At 39.1% G+C, this 16,482-nt stretch overlaps 1 protein-coding gene and 1 pseudogene across 2 annotated transcripts; one reads left to right on the top strand and one right to left on the bottom strand.

Annotated features, from left to right (window-relative positions):
- Positions 1-1,065: 1,065 nt before the first annotated feature.
- Positions 1,066-6,404, top strand: LOC114914104 (receptor-like protein EIX2). 2 transcript variants are annotated; one of them, XR_012140920.1, is made up of 3 exons: positions 1,066-4,397; positions 4,968-5,451; positions 6,005-6,404. XR_012140920.1 is itself a non-coding variant. In XM_073256318.1 (2 exons), the coding sequence occupies exon 1, from the start codon at positions 1,223-1,225 to the stop codon at positions 4,394-4,396; it is 3,174 nt and encodes a 1,057-aa protein (XP_073112419.1). In that variant the 5' UTR covers positions 1,066-1,222; the 3' UTR covers position 4,397; positions 6,005-6,404. The 2 variants fall into 2 exon arrangements, 1 of the variants encoding a protein (XP_073112419.1); XM_073256318.1 differs by lacking the exon at positions 4,968-5,451.
- Positions 6,405-7,774: 1,370 nt separating this feature from the next.
- Positions 7,775-8,689, bottom strand: LOC105033811 (protein EXORDIUM-like 3; annotated as a pseudogene).
- Between the last annotated feature and the right edge of the window lie 7,793 nt (positions 8,690-16,482).

The raw sequence follows: 16,482 nt of genomic DNA, 5'->3' as shown, positions 1-16,482 counted from the left end.
CCAAGCTTTCTCGGATGCAGATTGGGCGGGTAGTGGGACTGATAGCGTTCCACTGGGGCTATGTAATCTTTCTCGGCCCCAACCTCATTTCTTGGGCATCTCGTAAACAGAAAATAGTTGCCCGCTCGTCTACAGAGTCTGAATATAAAGCCTTAGCAGATGCATCAGCTGAACTTATCTGGCTTGAGTCATTGTTTCAGAAACTTGGCCATCCCTTACATGGTCCCCCGATTTTATGGTGTGACAATATTGGGGCCATTTATCTGTCGGCCAATTCTGTTTTCCATGCTCGCACGAAGCATGTCGAAATTGATTTTCATTTCGTTCGTGAACGTGTTGCAAGATATCAACTATCTGTTCAGTTCATCTCCACCCAAGATCAGCTTGCCGATATTCTCACCAAGCCCTTGGGTACCTCCCGTTTTAGGTTCCTAAGAGACAAGCTGAAGATTCGTGCTCCCGATTCTTCATCTTGAGGGCTGTATCAGCACACACTTATTCCAACCCAATATTCTATTTTGGCTTGCACTCTTATTTGGCTCTTTTCTATATTTAGCAAGTCAACACATATTCATATTTGGCTGGCACTCGTATTTGGTCTTTCTCCTTGTTTAGCTATTGTACATTTGGTTTCTCTTTACTTAGTATGTAATCGAGATATTCCTTCTTCTTGTAATTGCTACAATAACTAGATCTTGTAATCTATATATACTCTTATTGGAGAATAATAAAATGTAAGAATCAAAAATTATTCTCAATAAAGATATTATCTTCTTCACGTCTGGACATGAAATACAGACCAAGTTTTCCTGTGCAGCGGACCTGAGCCAAGCCTTGACAAATGATATCCTCGAAAATCCCTTGAAAAGACACCACACAATATCCGTCCATCACATGATCACCTTGTAGTCGTCATCCAAACTATCAGAAAAAAACCTTGTCGGCCACGCCTCGGCATGACAGCCGCACAAGTCAGTCGAGCATCCACGGAAGAGAGAGTCAAGCCTTCCTGTTACGTGGGCCCACACATCCAAATCACGGCAAAAAAAAAAAAAAAAAAGAGAGAAAAAAAATTCTCGTCAAAGGATTTCCCACCCCACCACAGAGATCCACAGGATGGAATATATTCTGGAATCACTTCGCTTATAAAACGGAGCATCCAGGCGATAAGAATCCTGCAAACAGCCTCTCATAGCTTTAATTTCCTCCTCCTGTCTTTGGAATGGTATCATCTGCTGCTGCTGCTGCTCGCATGGCTGTTAACAGCAGTCGGTGTACAAATAGATCCCATCTTGGTATGCATTGCATGCTGGTTGGGCTCCTTCTCTTGTGCATGAGAGGCATCCCCTTATGTCTCTCCCTTGGTCATGGAGATGGTTCCATCACGGGTGCTAGCTGCATAGAGAGTGAACGAAGAGCTTTACTTGCCATCAAAGCAGACATCTACGATCCTGACCGGTGGCTCTCTTCTTGGGGAGGTCAAGACTGCTGCAGATGGAGAGGAGTCGGCTGTAACAATACCACCGGTCATGTGGTAAAGCTCGATCTCAGATATCCATATGATTTTGATGCCCAACAAGAAACTGGAAAGTTCCCAAATCCAAGTAAGATAAATCCTTCTTTGTTTGATTTGATGCATTTGAAATATCTGGATCTCAGCCGGAACAATTTCTCTGGAGCGCCCATCCCAAAATTCATTGGTTCCCTTGTGCACTTGAAATATCTTAACCTCTCCTATGCTTATTTTCACGGATCCATTCCACCGGAGCTTGGAAATCTCTCTAACTTGCACTTCCTTGATCTTCATTCGTCGCCTCATTTTTGTCAGTATCATGATTATTCTTGTTTTTATGTTTTTAGATGGTTTTTACATGCCGACAATCTACACTGGCTCTCCCGCATCCGTTCTCTGCAGTTTCTTGACATGAGTCTTATTAACCTCTTCAAAGCAGCCAACTGGCTTCATGAGATTAACATGCTCCCTTCTTTGTTGGAGTTGTATTTGTTTGATACCAACCTCCCTTCTGTCCCTCGTACTCTGTCATTCGTCAATCTCACATCTCTTAGAGTGCTTGATCTTTCTTTCATTGATGACTCCAACAGAACTATTGCATCTCGCTTCTTGTTCAATATTAGCAGCAGCCTTGTGCACCTCGATCTTGGAGGATGGGATTGTCCCAATCGGAATCAACGCGATATGCAGCAAATAACTAGAGAAATATTTCAAACCATCAGAAACCTCAGCCACTTGGAGTATTTAGACTTGTCCTGTAACCAAATTACTGCAGATATTTCAGAAATATTAGCAACATTTGGTCAACACTTGAAGTATTTATATCTATCTGGTAATAATATCAATGGTGTTATACCAACGAGCATTGGGAATCTCCACAGCTTGGAGAAATTATATTTGCGGCGAAACTTAATTAGTGGAGAGATACCAAGATCAATAGGGAATCTATGCAAGTTGAACGAGCTAGCTATATCTCGGAACAATATTAATGGAGAGATTGCAGATATTGTAGAAGGTTGGTCTAAATGCATCAAAAATACATCAGACGCAAACAGCTCTCTGTATGGTCTAACATATCTGGACCTGGGTTACAATAACTTGAGTGGGATGGTCCCAGAAAGTCTAGCTCAGCTTTCTACGCTGCAAACACTACATCTTACCTCAAACTCTTTTACAGGTCATTTGACTGAAGCCCATTTTGCCAACCTTTGGAGATTAGAAGACTTGGATCTGTCTTACAACTTATTTGAAGTGATCCTAAGTCATGATTGGAAACCTCCTTTTAATGCTCAATGGATTAGTATGTGCTCTTGTCAATTAGGACCAAAATTTCCTACCTGGCTTCGAACCCAGACAAATTTGACTGGGTTAGAGCTCTCAGAAAACAACATTTCAGATGACATCCCTCCTTGGTTTTGGGATCTACATATTATTGACTTGAATTTATCTCAGAATAGCATGTCAGGAAAACTGCCAACTTCGCTGAGAGGCCAGCAATATGAAGACATTGACATGAGTTCCAACAACTTCCGTGGTCCACTACCTGAATTGGACCCTTCTAATCTATACCGCATAAATCTATCCAACAATTCATTTGAGGGACCTATTCCCTTAAGCTTTGTTAGAGCTGTGGGACTCGAAATCCTTTCATTATCCAACAATTACATCAATGGTAGCATTCACCCATTCATTTGCAATCTCACTGATCTTCTTGTTCTTGATTTGTCCAATAATAACTTGTCCGGAAGACTTCCAAACTGCTGGCATAAATCACAACAAGGGGCGGTTGATTCACAAAAAGACATGTTAGGGAACTCTCAAGGCTCCATGTCTGGTCCTATTAGCCTCCTATCATTGCACATGAGAAACAATAGTCTCTCTGGAGATTTCCCTTTATTCTTGAGATATTGTGCACAACTGGTGGTACTTGATCTTGGCAAAAATAAGTTCTCAGGTAACCTACCATTATGGATTGGAGAAAGCCTCTTATCATTGAGAATTCTTTCTCTGCGATCAAATTCCTTCAGTGGTAATATACCGGAGCAACTATCATCTCTTGCTTCTGTCCAAATTTTGGACCTCGCTTGCAACAATTTTTCAGGTGTTTTGCCTCCATCTTTTGGAAACTTTAGTGCAATGAAGGAAACAAAGAATGTGGATAGACCAAAGCTTTCAGAAAACTACAGCACTTTGTATACAGAGAGCTTACAAGTATCTACAAATGGATTAGATATTGAATATACCAGTGTGCTTTCATTGGTAATGAGCATAGACCTCTCGCAAAATAATCTTTCTGGAATGATTCCCGAAGAACTAGTGAATCTTCAAGGATTGCTTTTCTTGAACCTTTCTAATAATCACTTCACAGGAAGGATCCCAGAAAATATCGGTGCCTTGAAGCAGTTAGAATCACTTGATCTGTCAGTGAATAATCTCTCAGGAGTAATACCATCGACTATGTCCTCCATGTATTTCTTGAGTCACTTGAACTTGTCCCACAATAATTTGTCAGGAAAAATTCCTTGGGGCAACCAACTACAGACATTCTGCGATTTCTCTATCTATAGTGGAAATCCTAATCTTCAAAGATGGCCGTTACCATGGTGCTCTAATAAAGCCCCTTCGGAAAGTCCATTTCAAACAGAAGGTCAAGAAGAGAGATTTGAAAATAGAGATGCTTCTGAAAAGATATGGTTTTATGTTAGCTTTGCACCAGGATTTGTTGTGGGGCTCTGGGGGTTCATCTATGCACTCTTGATCAAACGAGCTACAAGGATTGCTTATTTCCAATTACTTGACAAGATATTTGATCACATCTACGTGCAATTAGCAATATGCTTTGCTAAATCGAAGCCCATTTTGATGAACAATATCCAAGGCTGAGGTATTGTATATCCATGCATTGTGATTTATATGTCCATGTAAAAGTTTTTGCTTTGGATATATTCTTTTTTTATGTTTGAATGGTAGATCAATGTTGTAGTAAAGCTTACAAAAATAACTACCCACTTATGATCGACAATCTATGTAATCTTGAGTATTATAATTACAAGCAATTTGCAATGCTTTGGGGTTGTTTGATATTTTTCTTTTTCAATTAATGGCCTTAAGTTATACCCAAGATCATTTTTGCACTTTATTAGATATCATTCGTAAATTTAGATTTGAATTAATGTATTCAAAATGGTAAAATTCGAACTTTAATTTAATTTATTACAATCTAAAAAAAAATAAAAAAAGAGTACAAAGATTATTTAGGACTTGTTTGGAAAGAATGGTAATGCATGGTCCAAAATCTATAGGATTAATGGATGCTATGGATAAAAATTCTGTTTCCTTTTCTGGGCATTCGTTGGATGATTAAATTATAGGATAAAAGACTAATGAGAAGTGGCTAATCTTAATGGGAAAAAAAATTATTCTTTCATGGTTTTTTTTTCTCTTGGATTGTTAGGCTTTACCTTTGCAACCCCATCGTCGCTCTCATCAGAATCTTCCCCTCTATCATCACCACCTCCTCCACCTTCACCTCCACCACCGTCAGAACCTTTATATTTACCACCGCCATTGTAGCCTCCCCTTTCCACTTCGACTCCCCTGACCGCCAAAATCATTGGCGATCAAGGGCAACAGCACCTCAGAGTCGACGATAGTAGGAAAGAATCGGGCTCTTTCGAAGAGATCGGCAGCAAGTCTAGAGATCGAGGCACTACCGATGGTGGTGAGGGCAGCAGTCAGAGGGCCATGGAGGGGAAAAGAAAGGCTTCGACTTGGAGTAGAGAGAGGGGGTTACCGCTAACATCACCTCCCCCTTCTACTTCGACTCCTCTGACCACCGAATTGCTCGCAATCATAGGTTGTGCCATGTCAAAGCCAGTGCTAGCAGAACGAATTGGCCTATTTTGGACTTCCGTTCCGAGAGTAATTGCTGTTAAGAGGTACTGAAAACTGGCTTACCACATTACAATCATGGTGTTACATGCTTTACTTTCAAAAAGGCTTAAGATTTTCTATCAAAATAAAAAGGTCTTAAGATTTTGTTCAAAATACAAATCTGCAGTGGTACTTGAAAGCTGTCTCTGAAAAACTGTCACCTGGAAACCTATTACCTGGACACTTGAAAACGTAACCTGAAAATCTGTAATTGAACTCTGCAAACCTGTTTTCAGCTCTACACCTTATTTTGTTTGGACATGAATCCAAGCCTCCTCAACTTGATTCATCCTGCATCTGTAAATATTCTATTCCCCTAATAAAATTGGGGTAGTATAACCTCCCTGTTCATAAAAAAAAACAGGGGCTTAAGATTGAAAGGCCTTAGAAAAAAGAGATGCCGTGAAAAAACTGCTGACATGGTGGTGAAAAATGCTTCATTGCCAAAATCCATCCCTACAAAAAAACAAGGATATAAAAAAGAAAGCTTTTAAGTTTTTATTTTTATTTTTTTTTTTTGTTCTAGTTCTTTGATGCAGTTATATCTTTTCTCTACAGGAACGAATGACAATAATGGTTACTTGTTTGACTCCATCTAAAATGTTGAAGGTGCTATCAAATTAAAATCACCATTTAAAGGACTCAGCAGGTGCGCAGAAAAGACAAGGAAATCATGTTCCAAAAGTGACAAATGTGCTCCAACATGCTATAAAGATGGAGTTTCCCAATGATATCATATTTACTAGCTTCCTCACCGACATGTATTTTAGCTGTAGGAAGTTTATAGATCGGTCTGAGGTGTTTAACATGCTTCCGGAGAAGAATATGGTATGTTAGAATTTCATTGTATTGGTTTTGCCTATAATGGTGGTATGGCAGAAACTTAGGAGGTTTTTAAAGAACACGTCAGTGAGAAATATTCTTTTGGAATAAAGCAGGCTTTGAGAGATTCTAGAAAGCAGTGCAAGACCATGCATTTCAAAGATTTACAAAGTACACTATATTGTGGTTATATCAATTAGACATTGTTGTGCTTTTGCATATACCATGTTGTGTCGTGCCAACAATTGACATCCATAGTAATTATATTCATCAATACTTGAAAGATACGCAAACAAATGTTAGTTTTTTTTTGATATAAATTATTTTATAATTATAATGATTAATATGATATTTTGATAATAATAAATTTATTATTTTGATAAAAAAAGAGATAAAAAGAGAAAGGAAAGAGAAAAATGGGACGGGGAAGAATCCTTATTTAATTATCACCAAATGGAGAATAGTATTAGTTACATGAGATATTTCTTCAATATAATGTTATATATAATCCTATAAGATCAAAAACTGCATCTCATCATAAATTTTACTGTGAGGTTGTAAATCCTAGACACCCAAATATGCTCTTATGGTATTCAAAAGCCCTTACATTGATAAAAACTTGTGGAATCCCATCAAAATTGGTGCTCCTCCTCGAACCCTATAATCTAGTAAAAGAGTCCCTAACCAAAAATCCCAGATACCTGCGTTAACCTAGGTGATCAACAACTAGCTTAACCATTACTTTGTCAAATCTTTACAATTACTTCTTCAAATCAGTCTATAAAAGTTAGCTATCCTATTACCCAAGTTCTCCCTAAGAACTCTCTCCAGCGCACTTGGCCGGCATGGTATGGCGGGCGCACCCTCCTGGCAAAACCGACGGAGGGCCTAATTGTTTGGGCCTTGGAAGAGCAATTGTCTCTTTCAGATGAGAGCTAGTCCTTAGGCATATGAGAAGCGTGGCAACAAGCAAAGGGAAGGGAATCTGCATATCATATGAGTGACAATGGGAGAATTTTCCTGGAAAGTTAGGTGGCTGTGATAGGGGCCTGACACGGGATCGCACATGTGGTTGTTGGCTTGACTGAACTTGCTTTAGGACAAGTCCCTATTCTTGGCATGGCTCGGAATTGACTCAACTATATGCCTCGGCCATACTTGTGCACCATCTTATTTTGTTGTTGCTTGCCTAAATGAGCAAGATAGGGAAGTAGCTAGGGCTGAAAATGGATCGGATTGGATCGGGCCACACTTCTACACGAGCCTGGCATAATTTTTTTTTTTCAGGCTTCGAGCCGGGCTTAGATTGAAAATCTTTTGAAACTTAAGGCCCGAGCCCGGTTCGAACCCAATTGGGCCGGCTTGAGCTCGAGCCTGAGCCCAAGTCCAAGATGCGGCCCAAACCCCTCCCTCTCCCTTTGTAAGCCTGTTTCTCTCTCCTTCCTCTATCTTCTTCTCTCGAGACTTCCACCCATATTGTGTGATCCTTCCCGATCGAAACTTCCTTTATCTTCCGTCATAGAGATCAGCGATCTTCGTCGGGAAGCTGGAGTCCCCACCAATGTACCAGGTGTTGACTAGCGGGTTCAACGGCATCTCTGCCAGCTCGCGCGCCACCACACTCATCATCCCATCCACCCCCACATCCCCCCAAGCGAGCCCTCGGGATGTAGTCCGGCATGGTGAAGGGGTAGGCGCAAATCCCTGGGCATCTGACAACGGAGTTGCTGATCCAGGCGTAAGGGAGGGTGTAGCTGATGATGGAGGAGAAGGTGAAGTAGTGGAAGCCGTAGACCAGGCCGCAGAAGTCCTTGATGGCAACGTCGAAGGAGGTAGAGGCCGCCGCAGGAGAAGGCGGGTACGGGCGGTGACGGCGGCACGGATGATGGACTGGATGGAGAGGCGGGTGAGGGACTTCTCGTGGGAGGAGTAGCGGTCGTTCTTCTCGGTGCTGAGGAGGACGTTGCTTGAGACGTTGGTGCCGGTCTAGTCGGTGTAGAGATGGACAGTGTGCTACCAAGTGGAGATGGAGGGAGAGGGGAAGGCGACAGGGCCGGGCGGGGAGATGGAGCAGAGGAAGGTGTGGAGGATGTGCTTCTGGGTGAAGGTCCAAGCACCGTATTAGATAGGGTGGATGATGATGTTAGTGGTGAAGACAGAGATGAGCAAGACATAGGGTCCAGGCACCATCGCAAAGAGGGAGAGGAGCAGGAGAGCCTCTGCTTGGAGGCTGCCACCACCAATCTGCCGCACAAAAGGCCGTGAAGGAGGATAAGATGGCCCGAAGGGAGAACTGGAGAAGCTTCTCAAAAAAGAACAGACTCTTGATCGGGCGGACCGTGGACAGGGCAAATCGTGGGGGCTAGGCTGAACTTTAGACTGAGTTTCAGGCTCGGGCCCGGGCTCGATAGAGCAAATCATGGGGACCAAGCTGAACTTTGGGCTAAGTTTCGGACTTGAACCCAAGCCGAGCCAAAGGTCCGCCAAAGTCCGATCCAAATACAAAACGGGCCTTATTTTTTGGTTCGAGTCCGGTTTGAATAGTTTCGTGCCAAGCTCGAAGCCCGATCCGAAATAGGTCCGGCCCAATGGGAGCCCACTTCCAGCCCTAGAAGTAGCCTCCCAACCTGTGTTCGAGGATAGATAGGTTAAGCAACCACTTGGTGAATTGGGCCTAAAGTTTTAAACAACTTGTATTCAAGTCTAGCCTATCCTATTGTACAAATGTTTGGAGTATTTTACTTTACATGAACGCTTCAACGATATATTTAAGAATTTTATATTTACTAACTAATTTTTTTGTTAAAATAATCATATTTCAACTATGTAGATTACATCTTTTGATCAGATGGGAGGTTGGTTTTGTTGAGCATATGCTGAGGGCCAAGCATGCAACTTGTATTCAAGTCTAGCCTATCCTATTGTACAAATGTTTGGAGTATTTTACTTTACATGAACGCTTCAACGATATATTTAAGAATTTTATATTTACTAACTAATTTTTTTGTTAAAATAATCATATTTCAACTATGTAGATTACATCTTTTGATCAGATGGGAGGTTGGTTTTGTTGAGCATATGCTGAGGGCCAAGCATGCATCATAACGTACTTGTACTTCAGCCGGCATACATGCAACATGGATCTGTCATGTGATAGACTATAGTTGGGAATGATTCTAACATTATTGTTAAAATTAACAACTAATTACTTGCTAGAATATGTCATCACTAAAAAATTGATATTTATGATAATAATATTTCAAAGCCAAAAAAAAAAAAAAAAGAAATCATCACCCAAAAAATCTCATCAAAAAGCAAGCAAGAGAGTATTTGCAGCCGCATGCAAGTTTGGCAACAAGTTCACATCGAAATAGTATTTCATTGCCAAACTCAAAAGATATTCCCTAACCAATAGATGGGATTGAAGAGCAAGTTAATCCAGTTGTTCTCATGTTCTATCTTGTTCATGAACAGGGGCTTGCCCAGTGACAACACCCCTGCTACAAAGACCTACGTCCATTTCCTACTCCATACCATTTTCCATGAGCCTTTTGCAAGTCATGGAACGGTTCGGTAATTGGGACAATATTGTGACTAAGGACGGGTCGACTCTTCCTCTTCTTTTTTTTTTTTTTTTGGTGGTAAAATGGAGGAAGCAGTTAGCTTCCCCAACCTATATTAAAAAGGTAAAGAATATACAAAGAAAAGATAAATTAAAGATTACAGGGTAGATGAGTGTCGACTCTTATTACAAGCAAAAAAAAAAATTATAAAACAATACCTGAACTTACTGCTTGTCTATTATAGGTCAAGCGAGGAGATTAAGTTCCTTGCACTGACCTGGCCTTATCCTTTTGCTAGACCATATTAGGCACCAGTTACAAGCTTGCTCTCAGTTCATTTCACCTGGCTTTCATTTAGGCCACTTGTCCCTCTTCCTGACCAAGAAGTACTGGATTTCAGTCGTTAACAAGATTAGTAGGAATTTGTCCATTCGGACCCCTTCCGTTGTTGTTAAATCATTTTTGAGTTGTAGTCCCACCCGGAGGCTAATCAATGTGCATGAAGTTTTCTAGTTATGTGATAACTTCAGTGGTATACGATATAACCATGTAATTTGGATAATGAAACAATATGAGATATATATACATGTCTCTAGAATATCCATTATGCTAGATTTTTTCTACTTCAGATAAATAAATAAATTTAGAAACCTGTTTTACTGCTCTTGATATGTGATACAATTAAATATGTGGTTTGTCTTCTAGTTGACACAATGGGAAGCAGATGTGTGAAACAATAAGTTGGATACAGGCGATGTTGATTAGAACTTGATAAGAGTTCCTGAAATGCGAAAATGGTTTGCTAGAGTAGATGGATTCCATGCAGGAAATATGAAACAGTGGAAATCTCCAAGGAAAAAAACTTCTACAATACCAAAAGCTTTCCAATGGTTTCCCTGCATGTGTTTCTTTGTTGTTGACTCGATTAGATGTATCAACTTTTTTTTTCTTTTTTTTTAGTTAAAAGACCCTAAGGCCAATATGTCGACTACAACATAAAAGAATACCCATTAACTGCTAATGATGAGCTCATTTCAGATGATAAAATGATATTAGGACTGGAATACCAGACATCCCATGCTCAGCCACTGAAGCATCAGTTGGCACTTAGCAACCAGAGATAATGATAGTCCAAGTTTAGGAGCAAGTAGATGAACGCGCTAGAGTTCAAATACTCGCCAAACAAATCCCTTGCTTAGTTAAAATAATGGCTTTTAAGCTTTAAAATTGTCAAGATTTCAGAGCAACCCTGTTGTGCTAGGATGTAACTGCTAAATGAATAGATGGGCTCTATTTCCCTTTATTATGTTCATGGCATAAAGTTTGCGGAGGAAACAAATCTCAGTATTTTCACTAATGCAAAAGTTAGTCTTTTTCCTTTTTTCTTGTAAAAACAATTTGTTTGGGATTTTATCGGACCATCAATGCCCTTTTCTCAAATTGAATGACCCATTTAGCAAAATAGATGCAGGCATAACACAGGCCAATGCGCACGTAAAACTTTTCTTGCAATGGTGATGATAACATGGGTGCACCAGCCCAAAAGAATCCAAAGTGGGTCCAAGAAAAACCGAACCCAGACATGACAATTCCCCACCCTTCTGAGAGACCATGAGGCAAGAAGAGCTTTTCTCTTTTTTGATGCACATATATCATACATTTAAAATACCTATAATAGATGAGAAATAAGATAATATTTTCTTAAAAGTATTATACATAGATGGTAATTTTTAAAGATCTTTTTAGGGGATTTTGATGGTCAAATCCCTTTCTTTTAGGTAAATCAACCTCCTCCTCCATGCTTCCAGAAATAGACAAAATGTCCCTCGCCAATTGTTACTATTGTTATATATAAATATCAAGCTAACTATTCCTTCCTCCAAAACTTACCTCCTGTCTTTCTATCATTTGCTCTGTTATCATGCATGACATATGAAATTATTAAAATATAAAAATTTGACAACTAGCAGCTGACAGTATCAAAATCTACACCAACTCTTTAGCTCACAAGCTAACAATACAATCTTGTCATTCCTACTGCCAATCTTTACCAAAGGTTATACGTGCAGGCGTAATGTATTTCCATAGATGGAAAAAAAGAAGTTTCAACATCTATGCTTAGAAGAGATAGCAATTTAACATTTTACAGGAATTACAATCATCTGATTTAAAGATGCTCTAAAAATAGTAATGGTGTGCAAGATCTCAGGAAAAGAGGTACTCTTTTGACATTAGGCCACTAGTCAAGGAGCTGATTCCCAAATCCTTGTTTCTAATAACATTATTATGCTAAATCGTATGTATAGATGGAGTTATACTACATATTGAAAGAGATAAGTTCACCCAAACTACTGACGCCAAAAAGCGTATGCAAAATGAAACATTAAATCATCAATATTCATGTTCCTTGAGGCCTACAGTGCACTACCAGACTCAATTAATTCATCTTGGAAATTTTTTTTTGTCAGGTGTATCTAAACAAGCCTACCACAATAATCACAAGCCTATAGATGATTAGCCACATGCTCTAGCAGCATTATGAACGAACTACATGCATGTAAACAGCATCTCATGCAACCTTCGAGATGGTGATACCTAACATGAAGCAATTAGCATGTGGCTCAGTTTTCTTCCTAGAAACTTTGACACTACATGATTGTCATTCATTTAGCAAAACCTTGAGTTCGGAAAAATGCTATCAGCTGAAAGCTATACTATATCGACATGCCTGGTGCTCACTAACTTGAGGTTTAGTTTTGGATTCCATGTCATAAAATTGTGCCAAACATCAATACCTGTTGTCAACATTATACAGACTATAGTTACATAGGCCAAACACGTAATTTTCTGTTCAAGAAAAATGGACCACGACTAAAACCCCATGACCTGAGAGTGACCGATGGCCAAGATCCCTCAGGCTCAACCATATAACATCATTCTCAGTTGCTGATCCATTGGCTGGGTTGGTTCCGAGAGATTGCTGCCAGACAGCCAAGAACACTAATTCTGTAATTCATATACAAGCATGTAAAAGAATTTCAATATTGTTATGAGCATGATATGAGAAAATCAATAATTCTTTTTTCCAGGAAATTTGTAGCCTTTTTATTTTTTTGGTTACAAAATCTGGGGCGGGAGGGAGATACCAGCATAGCAACCCCTTCTGGGCATTACCATAAGGGTCCCCTCCACTAGGGAATCTGTAGCCTTGCAACTACGCTGATAAACCTGAAGCAGTAACGCAACCGACTTCAGACTACAATAAAAAGGTGGGTGAGTTGGGAAGTCTACGAATAGCCTTCACCTAATAGCTTGATTGTATGGACTCGGCTCCGTGGGTTCTTGTAAGCTCCAACTGGTCCAGTTAACAAATTAATTACCCAGGTATTGATCAAAATGTGAAGCAGAATGAAGATTAGCAAGAAGCTAGACTAATAAGAGAGTAGAAACATGTCAAAAAATTAACATTATCCCACACCTTGATCACAAACTCTTGTAACCTTTTTGAGCCAAAAATAAAGCCATCAAGAGAGAGAGAGAGAGAGAGAGAGAGAGAGAGAGGTAGGTGCCCAGACACATTCTTCATTTGTGAGAAAGATATATATGTAGGAGAAGAATGGTATCCACAACTCACAAATTATAATTCTAAATGTGCTTCCAAATATCTCCTATGAGCTTTCGATATTTTGTCGGATGGTTATCCTTCCTTTGTGGAGGCCTAGTGCATGGTGTAAACCTACAAATGGTACAACTAGATGGGAGAAAAGCTTTCAATAACTGAAAAGAGAACAAAGATGAAAGTGACTTCTACTTTGGCAGGTGATAAAGTTGGAACATACAAGCAGCATGAGCAGAAAATACTTCAATGCTTCTAGAACATCAAAGGAGGATACAATTGATAATGACTTTTGGCTGATAATGAAGTTTTGTTATGATTAATTATATGAGGTGATCAACTTCTCCCTTTTTATCTTGGTGCAGTCCAATTCAAATCGGATTGGATTTCTCTCCTCAAAGAAAACAATACAGATTATAAGAATGGTAAAAATATATTTCAAAAATTTTTTAATTTGGGGAGATGCCATCTTGACTTTTATATAAGCTTTATCTTCAATTGTATTGCCAACTTTTTCCTAGATTAGAAGTTATAGCTTTTTAAAATTTCGATACTTAATTAAAGTCATGGATACGATAGATTTTATTGTCAAGCTTGTCCAATCAATTTTAGATAACCAGATTGTCGATGACAAGTCAAACCATCCTCCTATATCACTGTCCGTAATTATAGATTTTTCTATAAAACTTATCTCCATTACGTGACATAATCGACGTAAGAATGGCATAACATGGTGAGATCCACTCCATAGGGAGTGCTTGGACTCTTTTATGCCTAGGCAAGAGATGAGGCACAAAATGATTGTTGCATGAGATGAATGATCATCTAGTTTAATTTCAAATTATACTGATAGAAATTGATACATAGAAGTAGTTGAATACTTAATTGCCAAAACAGCATTGAATGGTACTTGAGAAATTTTTTTGTGCATTATTAGGTGCTCCACATTGATCTCCAACGATTAGATGACAGCTCTGATTCGCAAAAAGAGGAACTTGGAGCCATAGCTGAGTGTACATGCTCATATCAGGTTTGGCGTGCCTTGATCCACTGCATTTGGAATAAATAAGTGACCGTGGTGCAAATGCCATATAAGGAGCTCCACATATAGGATCATGGCCTTCGCGTTTAGAATAAGAAGTGACCATGGTGCAACTGTTTTATAAGAAATGCACAGCCAACATCATGTCTGCTTAGTTTCGATTCCATCAATTCGCTCAGTTAGAGGCAGCGCATTCTTTCTCAAATCTACCAGATTGCCCAATCTTTGTCCGCAAACGAGTTTGGACAAGGTTTTCGTATATAACTAGATCGAGTTAGGGCTAGATGAGACCAATCTAATTATACGGATTGGATTTCCATCTTGCCAGCAATATGATATTACAAATGGAAGAAACTCTTCGAGACCTAGGTCTCAAAAAATAGTGGCAATATAGTAAGATAGGTCATAGGTTAATCATAACTCCGAGTAATTATGGAGTTACATGATTCAGAAGAGAGAAGGAAAAAAAAAACAAAGACGGGTAAAAAAAAATGAAAAGAACAGTTGAGCACATAGTGCATTCAAGATATGTTATACTTGCTTTTCCACTTCAATTCTCAGTTCTTTTTTCAGCTTTACTTGGACACACAATCCAAATCCAATATTTCTAGCCCTGCTTTATTTTGATTCCTATGATACATGACCACCTATATCAATTGACGGGTTACAAATGAATCCACAAAAAATAAGAAGATTGGACAATTTTTGACAAAATAGGAATATGGATTAAGACTCTCGACTCAATTAAAATGACGCTCATTTGTAAGAAACTGACTCCATCAATCGGCCCTCACCAATGGTTAACATGAAACAAACCGTGTTATTAATTATAGGGCCAGTCGCGAGCACACGTTTAAGCAATCTCCTACAATTTTTTCTTTAGGATTTTTCAAGTGGCTTCGTGGCCATAGTCCATTTTGTATCTGGTCAAGTTCAAAAAGCTTTTGTTTTACCTATTAACTAGTGAAACATTGTTTCATAATGTATAGGACTGTACTGGGGCGCAACCATAAATCTGTGACTTCTGTTTGTATTTCCGAATGAATATCTTCTTTCTTACCAAAAAAAAAAAAACTATGAAACATTCAACCGAAGAATTATGATGATGGTGAAAATGAAACATGAACCTTAATAAAGCACTCTAATACTGCAAGCCCTTTAATCCTGACTATTTCCGAATGAATATCTTCTTTCTTACCAAAAAAAAAAAAAAAAAAACTATGAAACATTCAACGGAAGAATTATGATGAAGGTGAAAATGAGACAAGAACCTTAATAAAGCACTCTAAAACTGCAAGCCCTTTAATCCTGACTGTGCACACCTCTTTAGATTTTTGCACCAACCCTCCCCCACCCCCCTCCATCCTCTCGCGTCTTTCAATTGTCTTTTTCCATTAATGCCTTCTTAAATATGATTGCCTTTTTGCACAAATACCCCTTCCACAAACCAGTTGCTTCCATAGGATTCAAAACAAGCTTTTTTGTAGAATGACACCTTGTCACCGAGCGTTGCTTTATCGACAATGGGTTTTTTTGGTAGATATTAATCTCCTACTGTCAAATCGGTCCTTTAAAGCTTTTCCTTTTATATTTTGTCAATTCGCAAAGAAAAAGCATGTTTGACACTTGATTGAACAAATCTAATCCTGGATTACGTACGTGACTGGCAAGAGAAAAATCATTTACGAAAAAAAAAACAATATTTGAAAGGGCATTCATACAATATACAAATTTACCGGTTATATATGCGAAATGACTCTTTCTTTTTTCATTTATAGGTACATTGTTTATGACAGAATCGAAGTCAAACTAACCTTACAAACTAAATACAGATTAGACAACTACCCAAACCACAAGCAGTGACAGTATTTTTTGCAGAACTCCACTGGATAATAAAATTTTAAATTTTCATCTGTTAAGGCAAAGAAAATTGCAGCAGAAATAAGCATGCCCAATACGTACATGAATGACATAGATGATGAAAGAACAAACG

Source organism: Elaeis guineensis, chromosome 4 (assembly GCF_000442705.2).
Source record: "Elaeis guineensis isolate ETL-2024a chromosome 4, EG11, whole genome shotgun sequence".
Taxonomy (NCBI): Eukaryota; Viridiplantae; Streptophyta; class Magnoliopsida; order Arecales; family Arecaceae; genus Elaeis; species Elaeis guineensis.
This window is presented reverse-complemented; position numbering and strand designations above follow the sequence as displayed.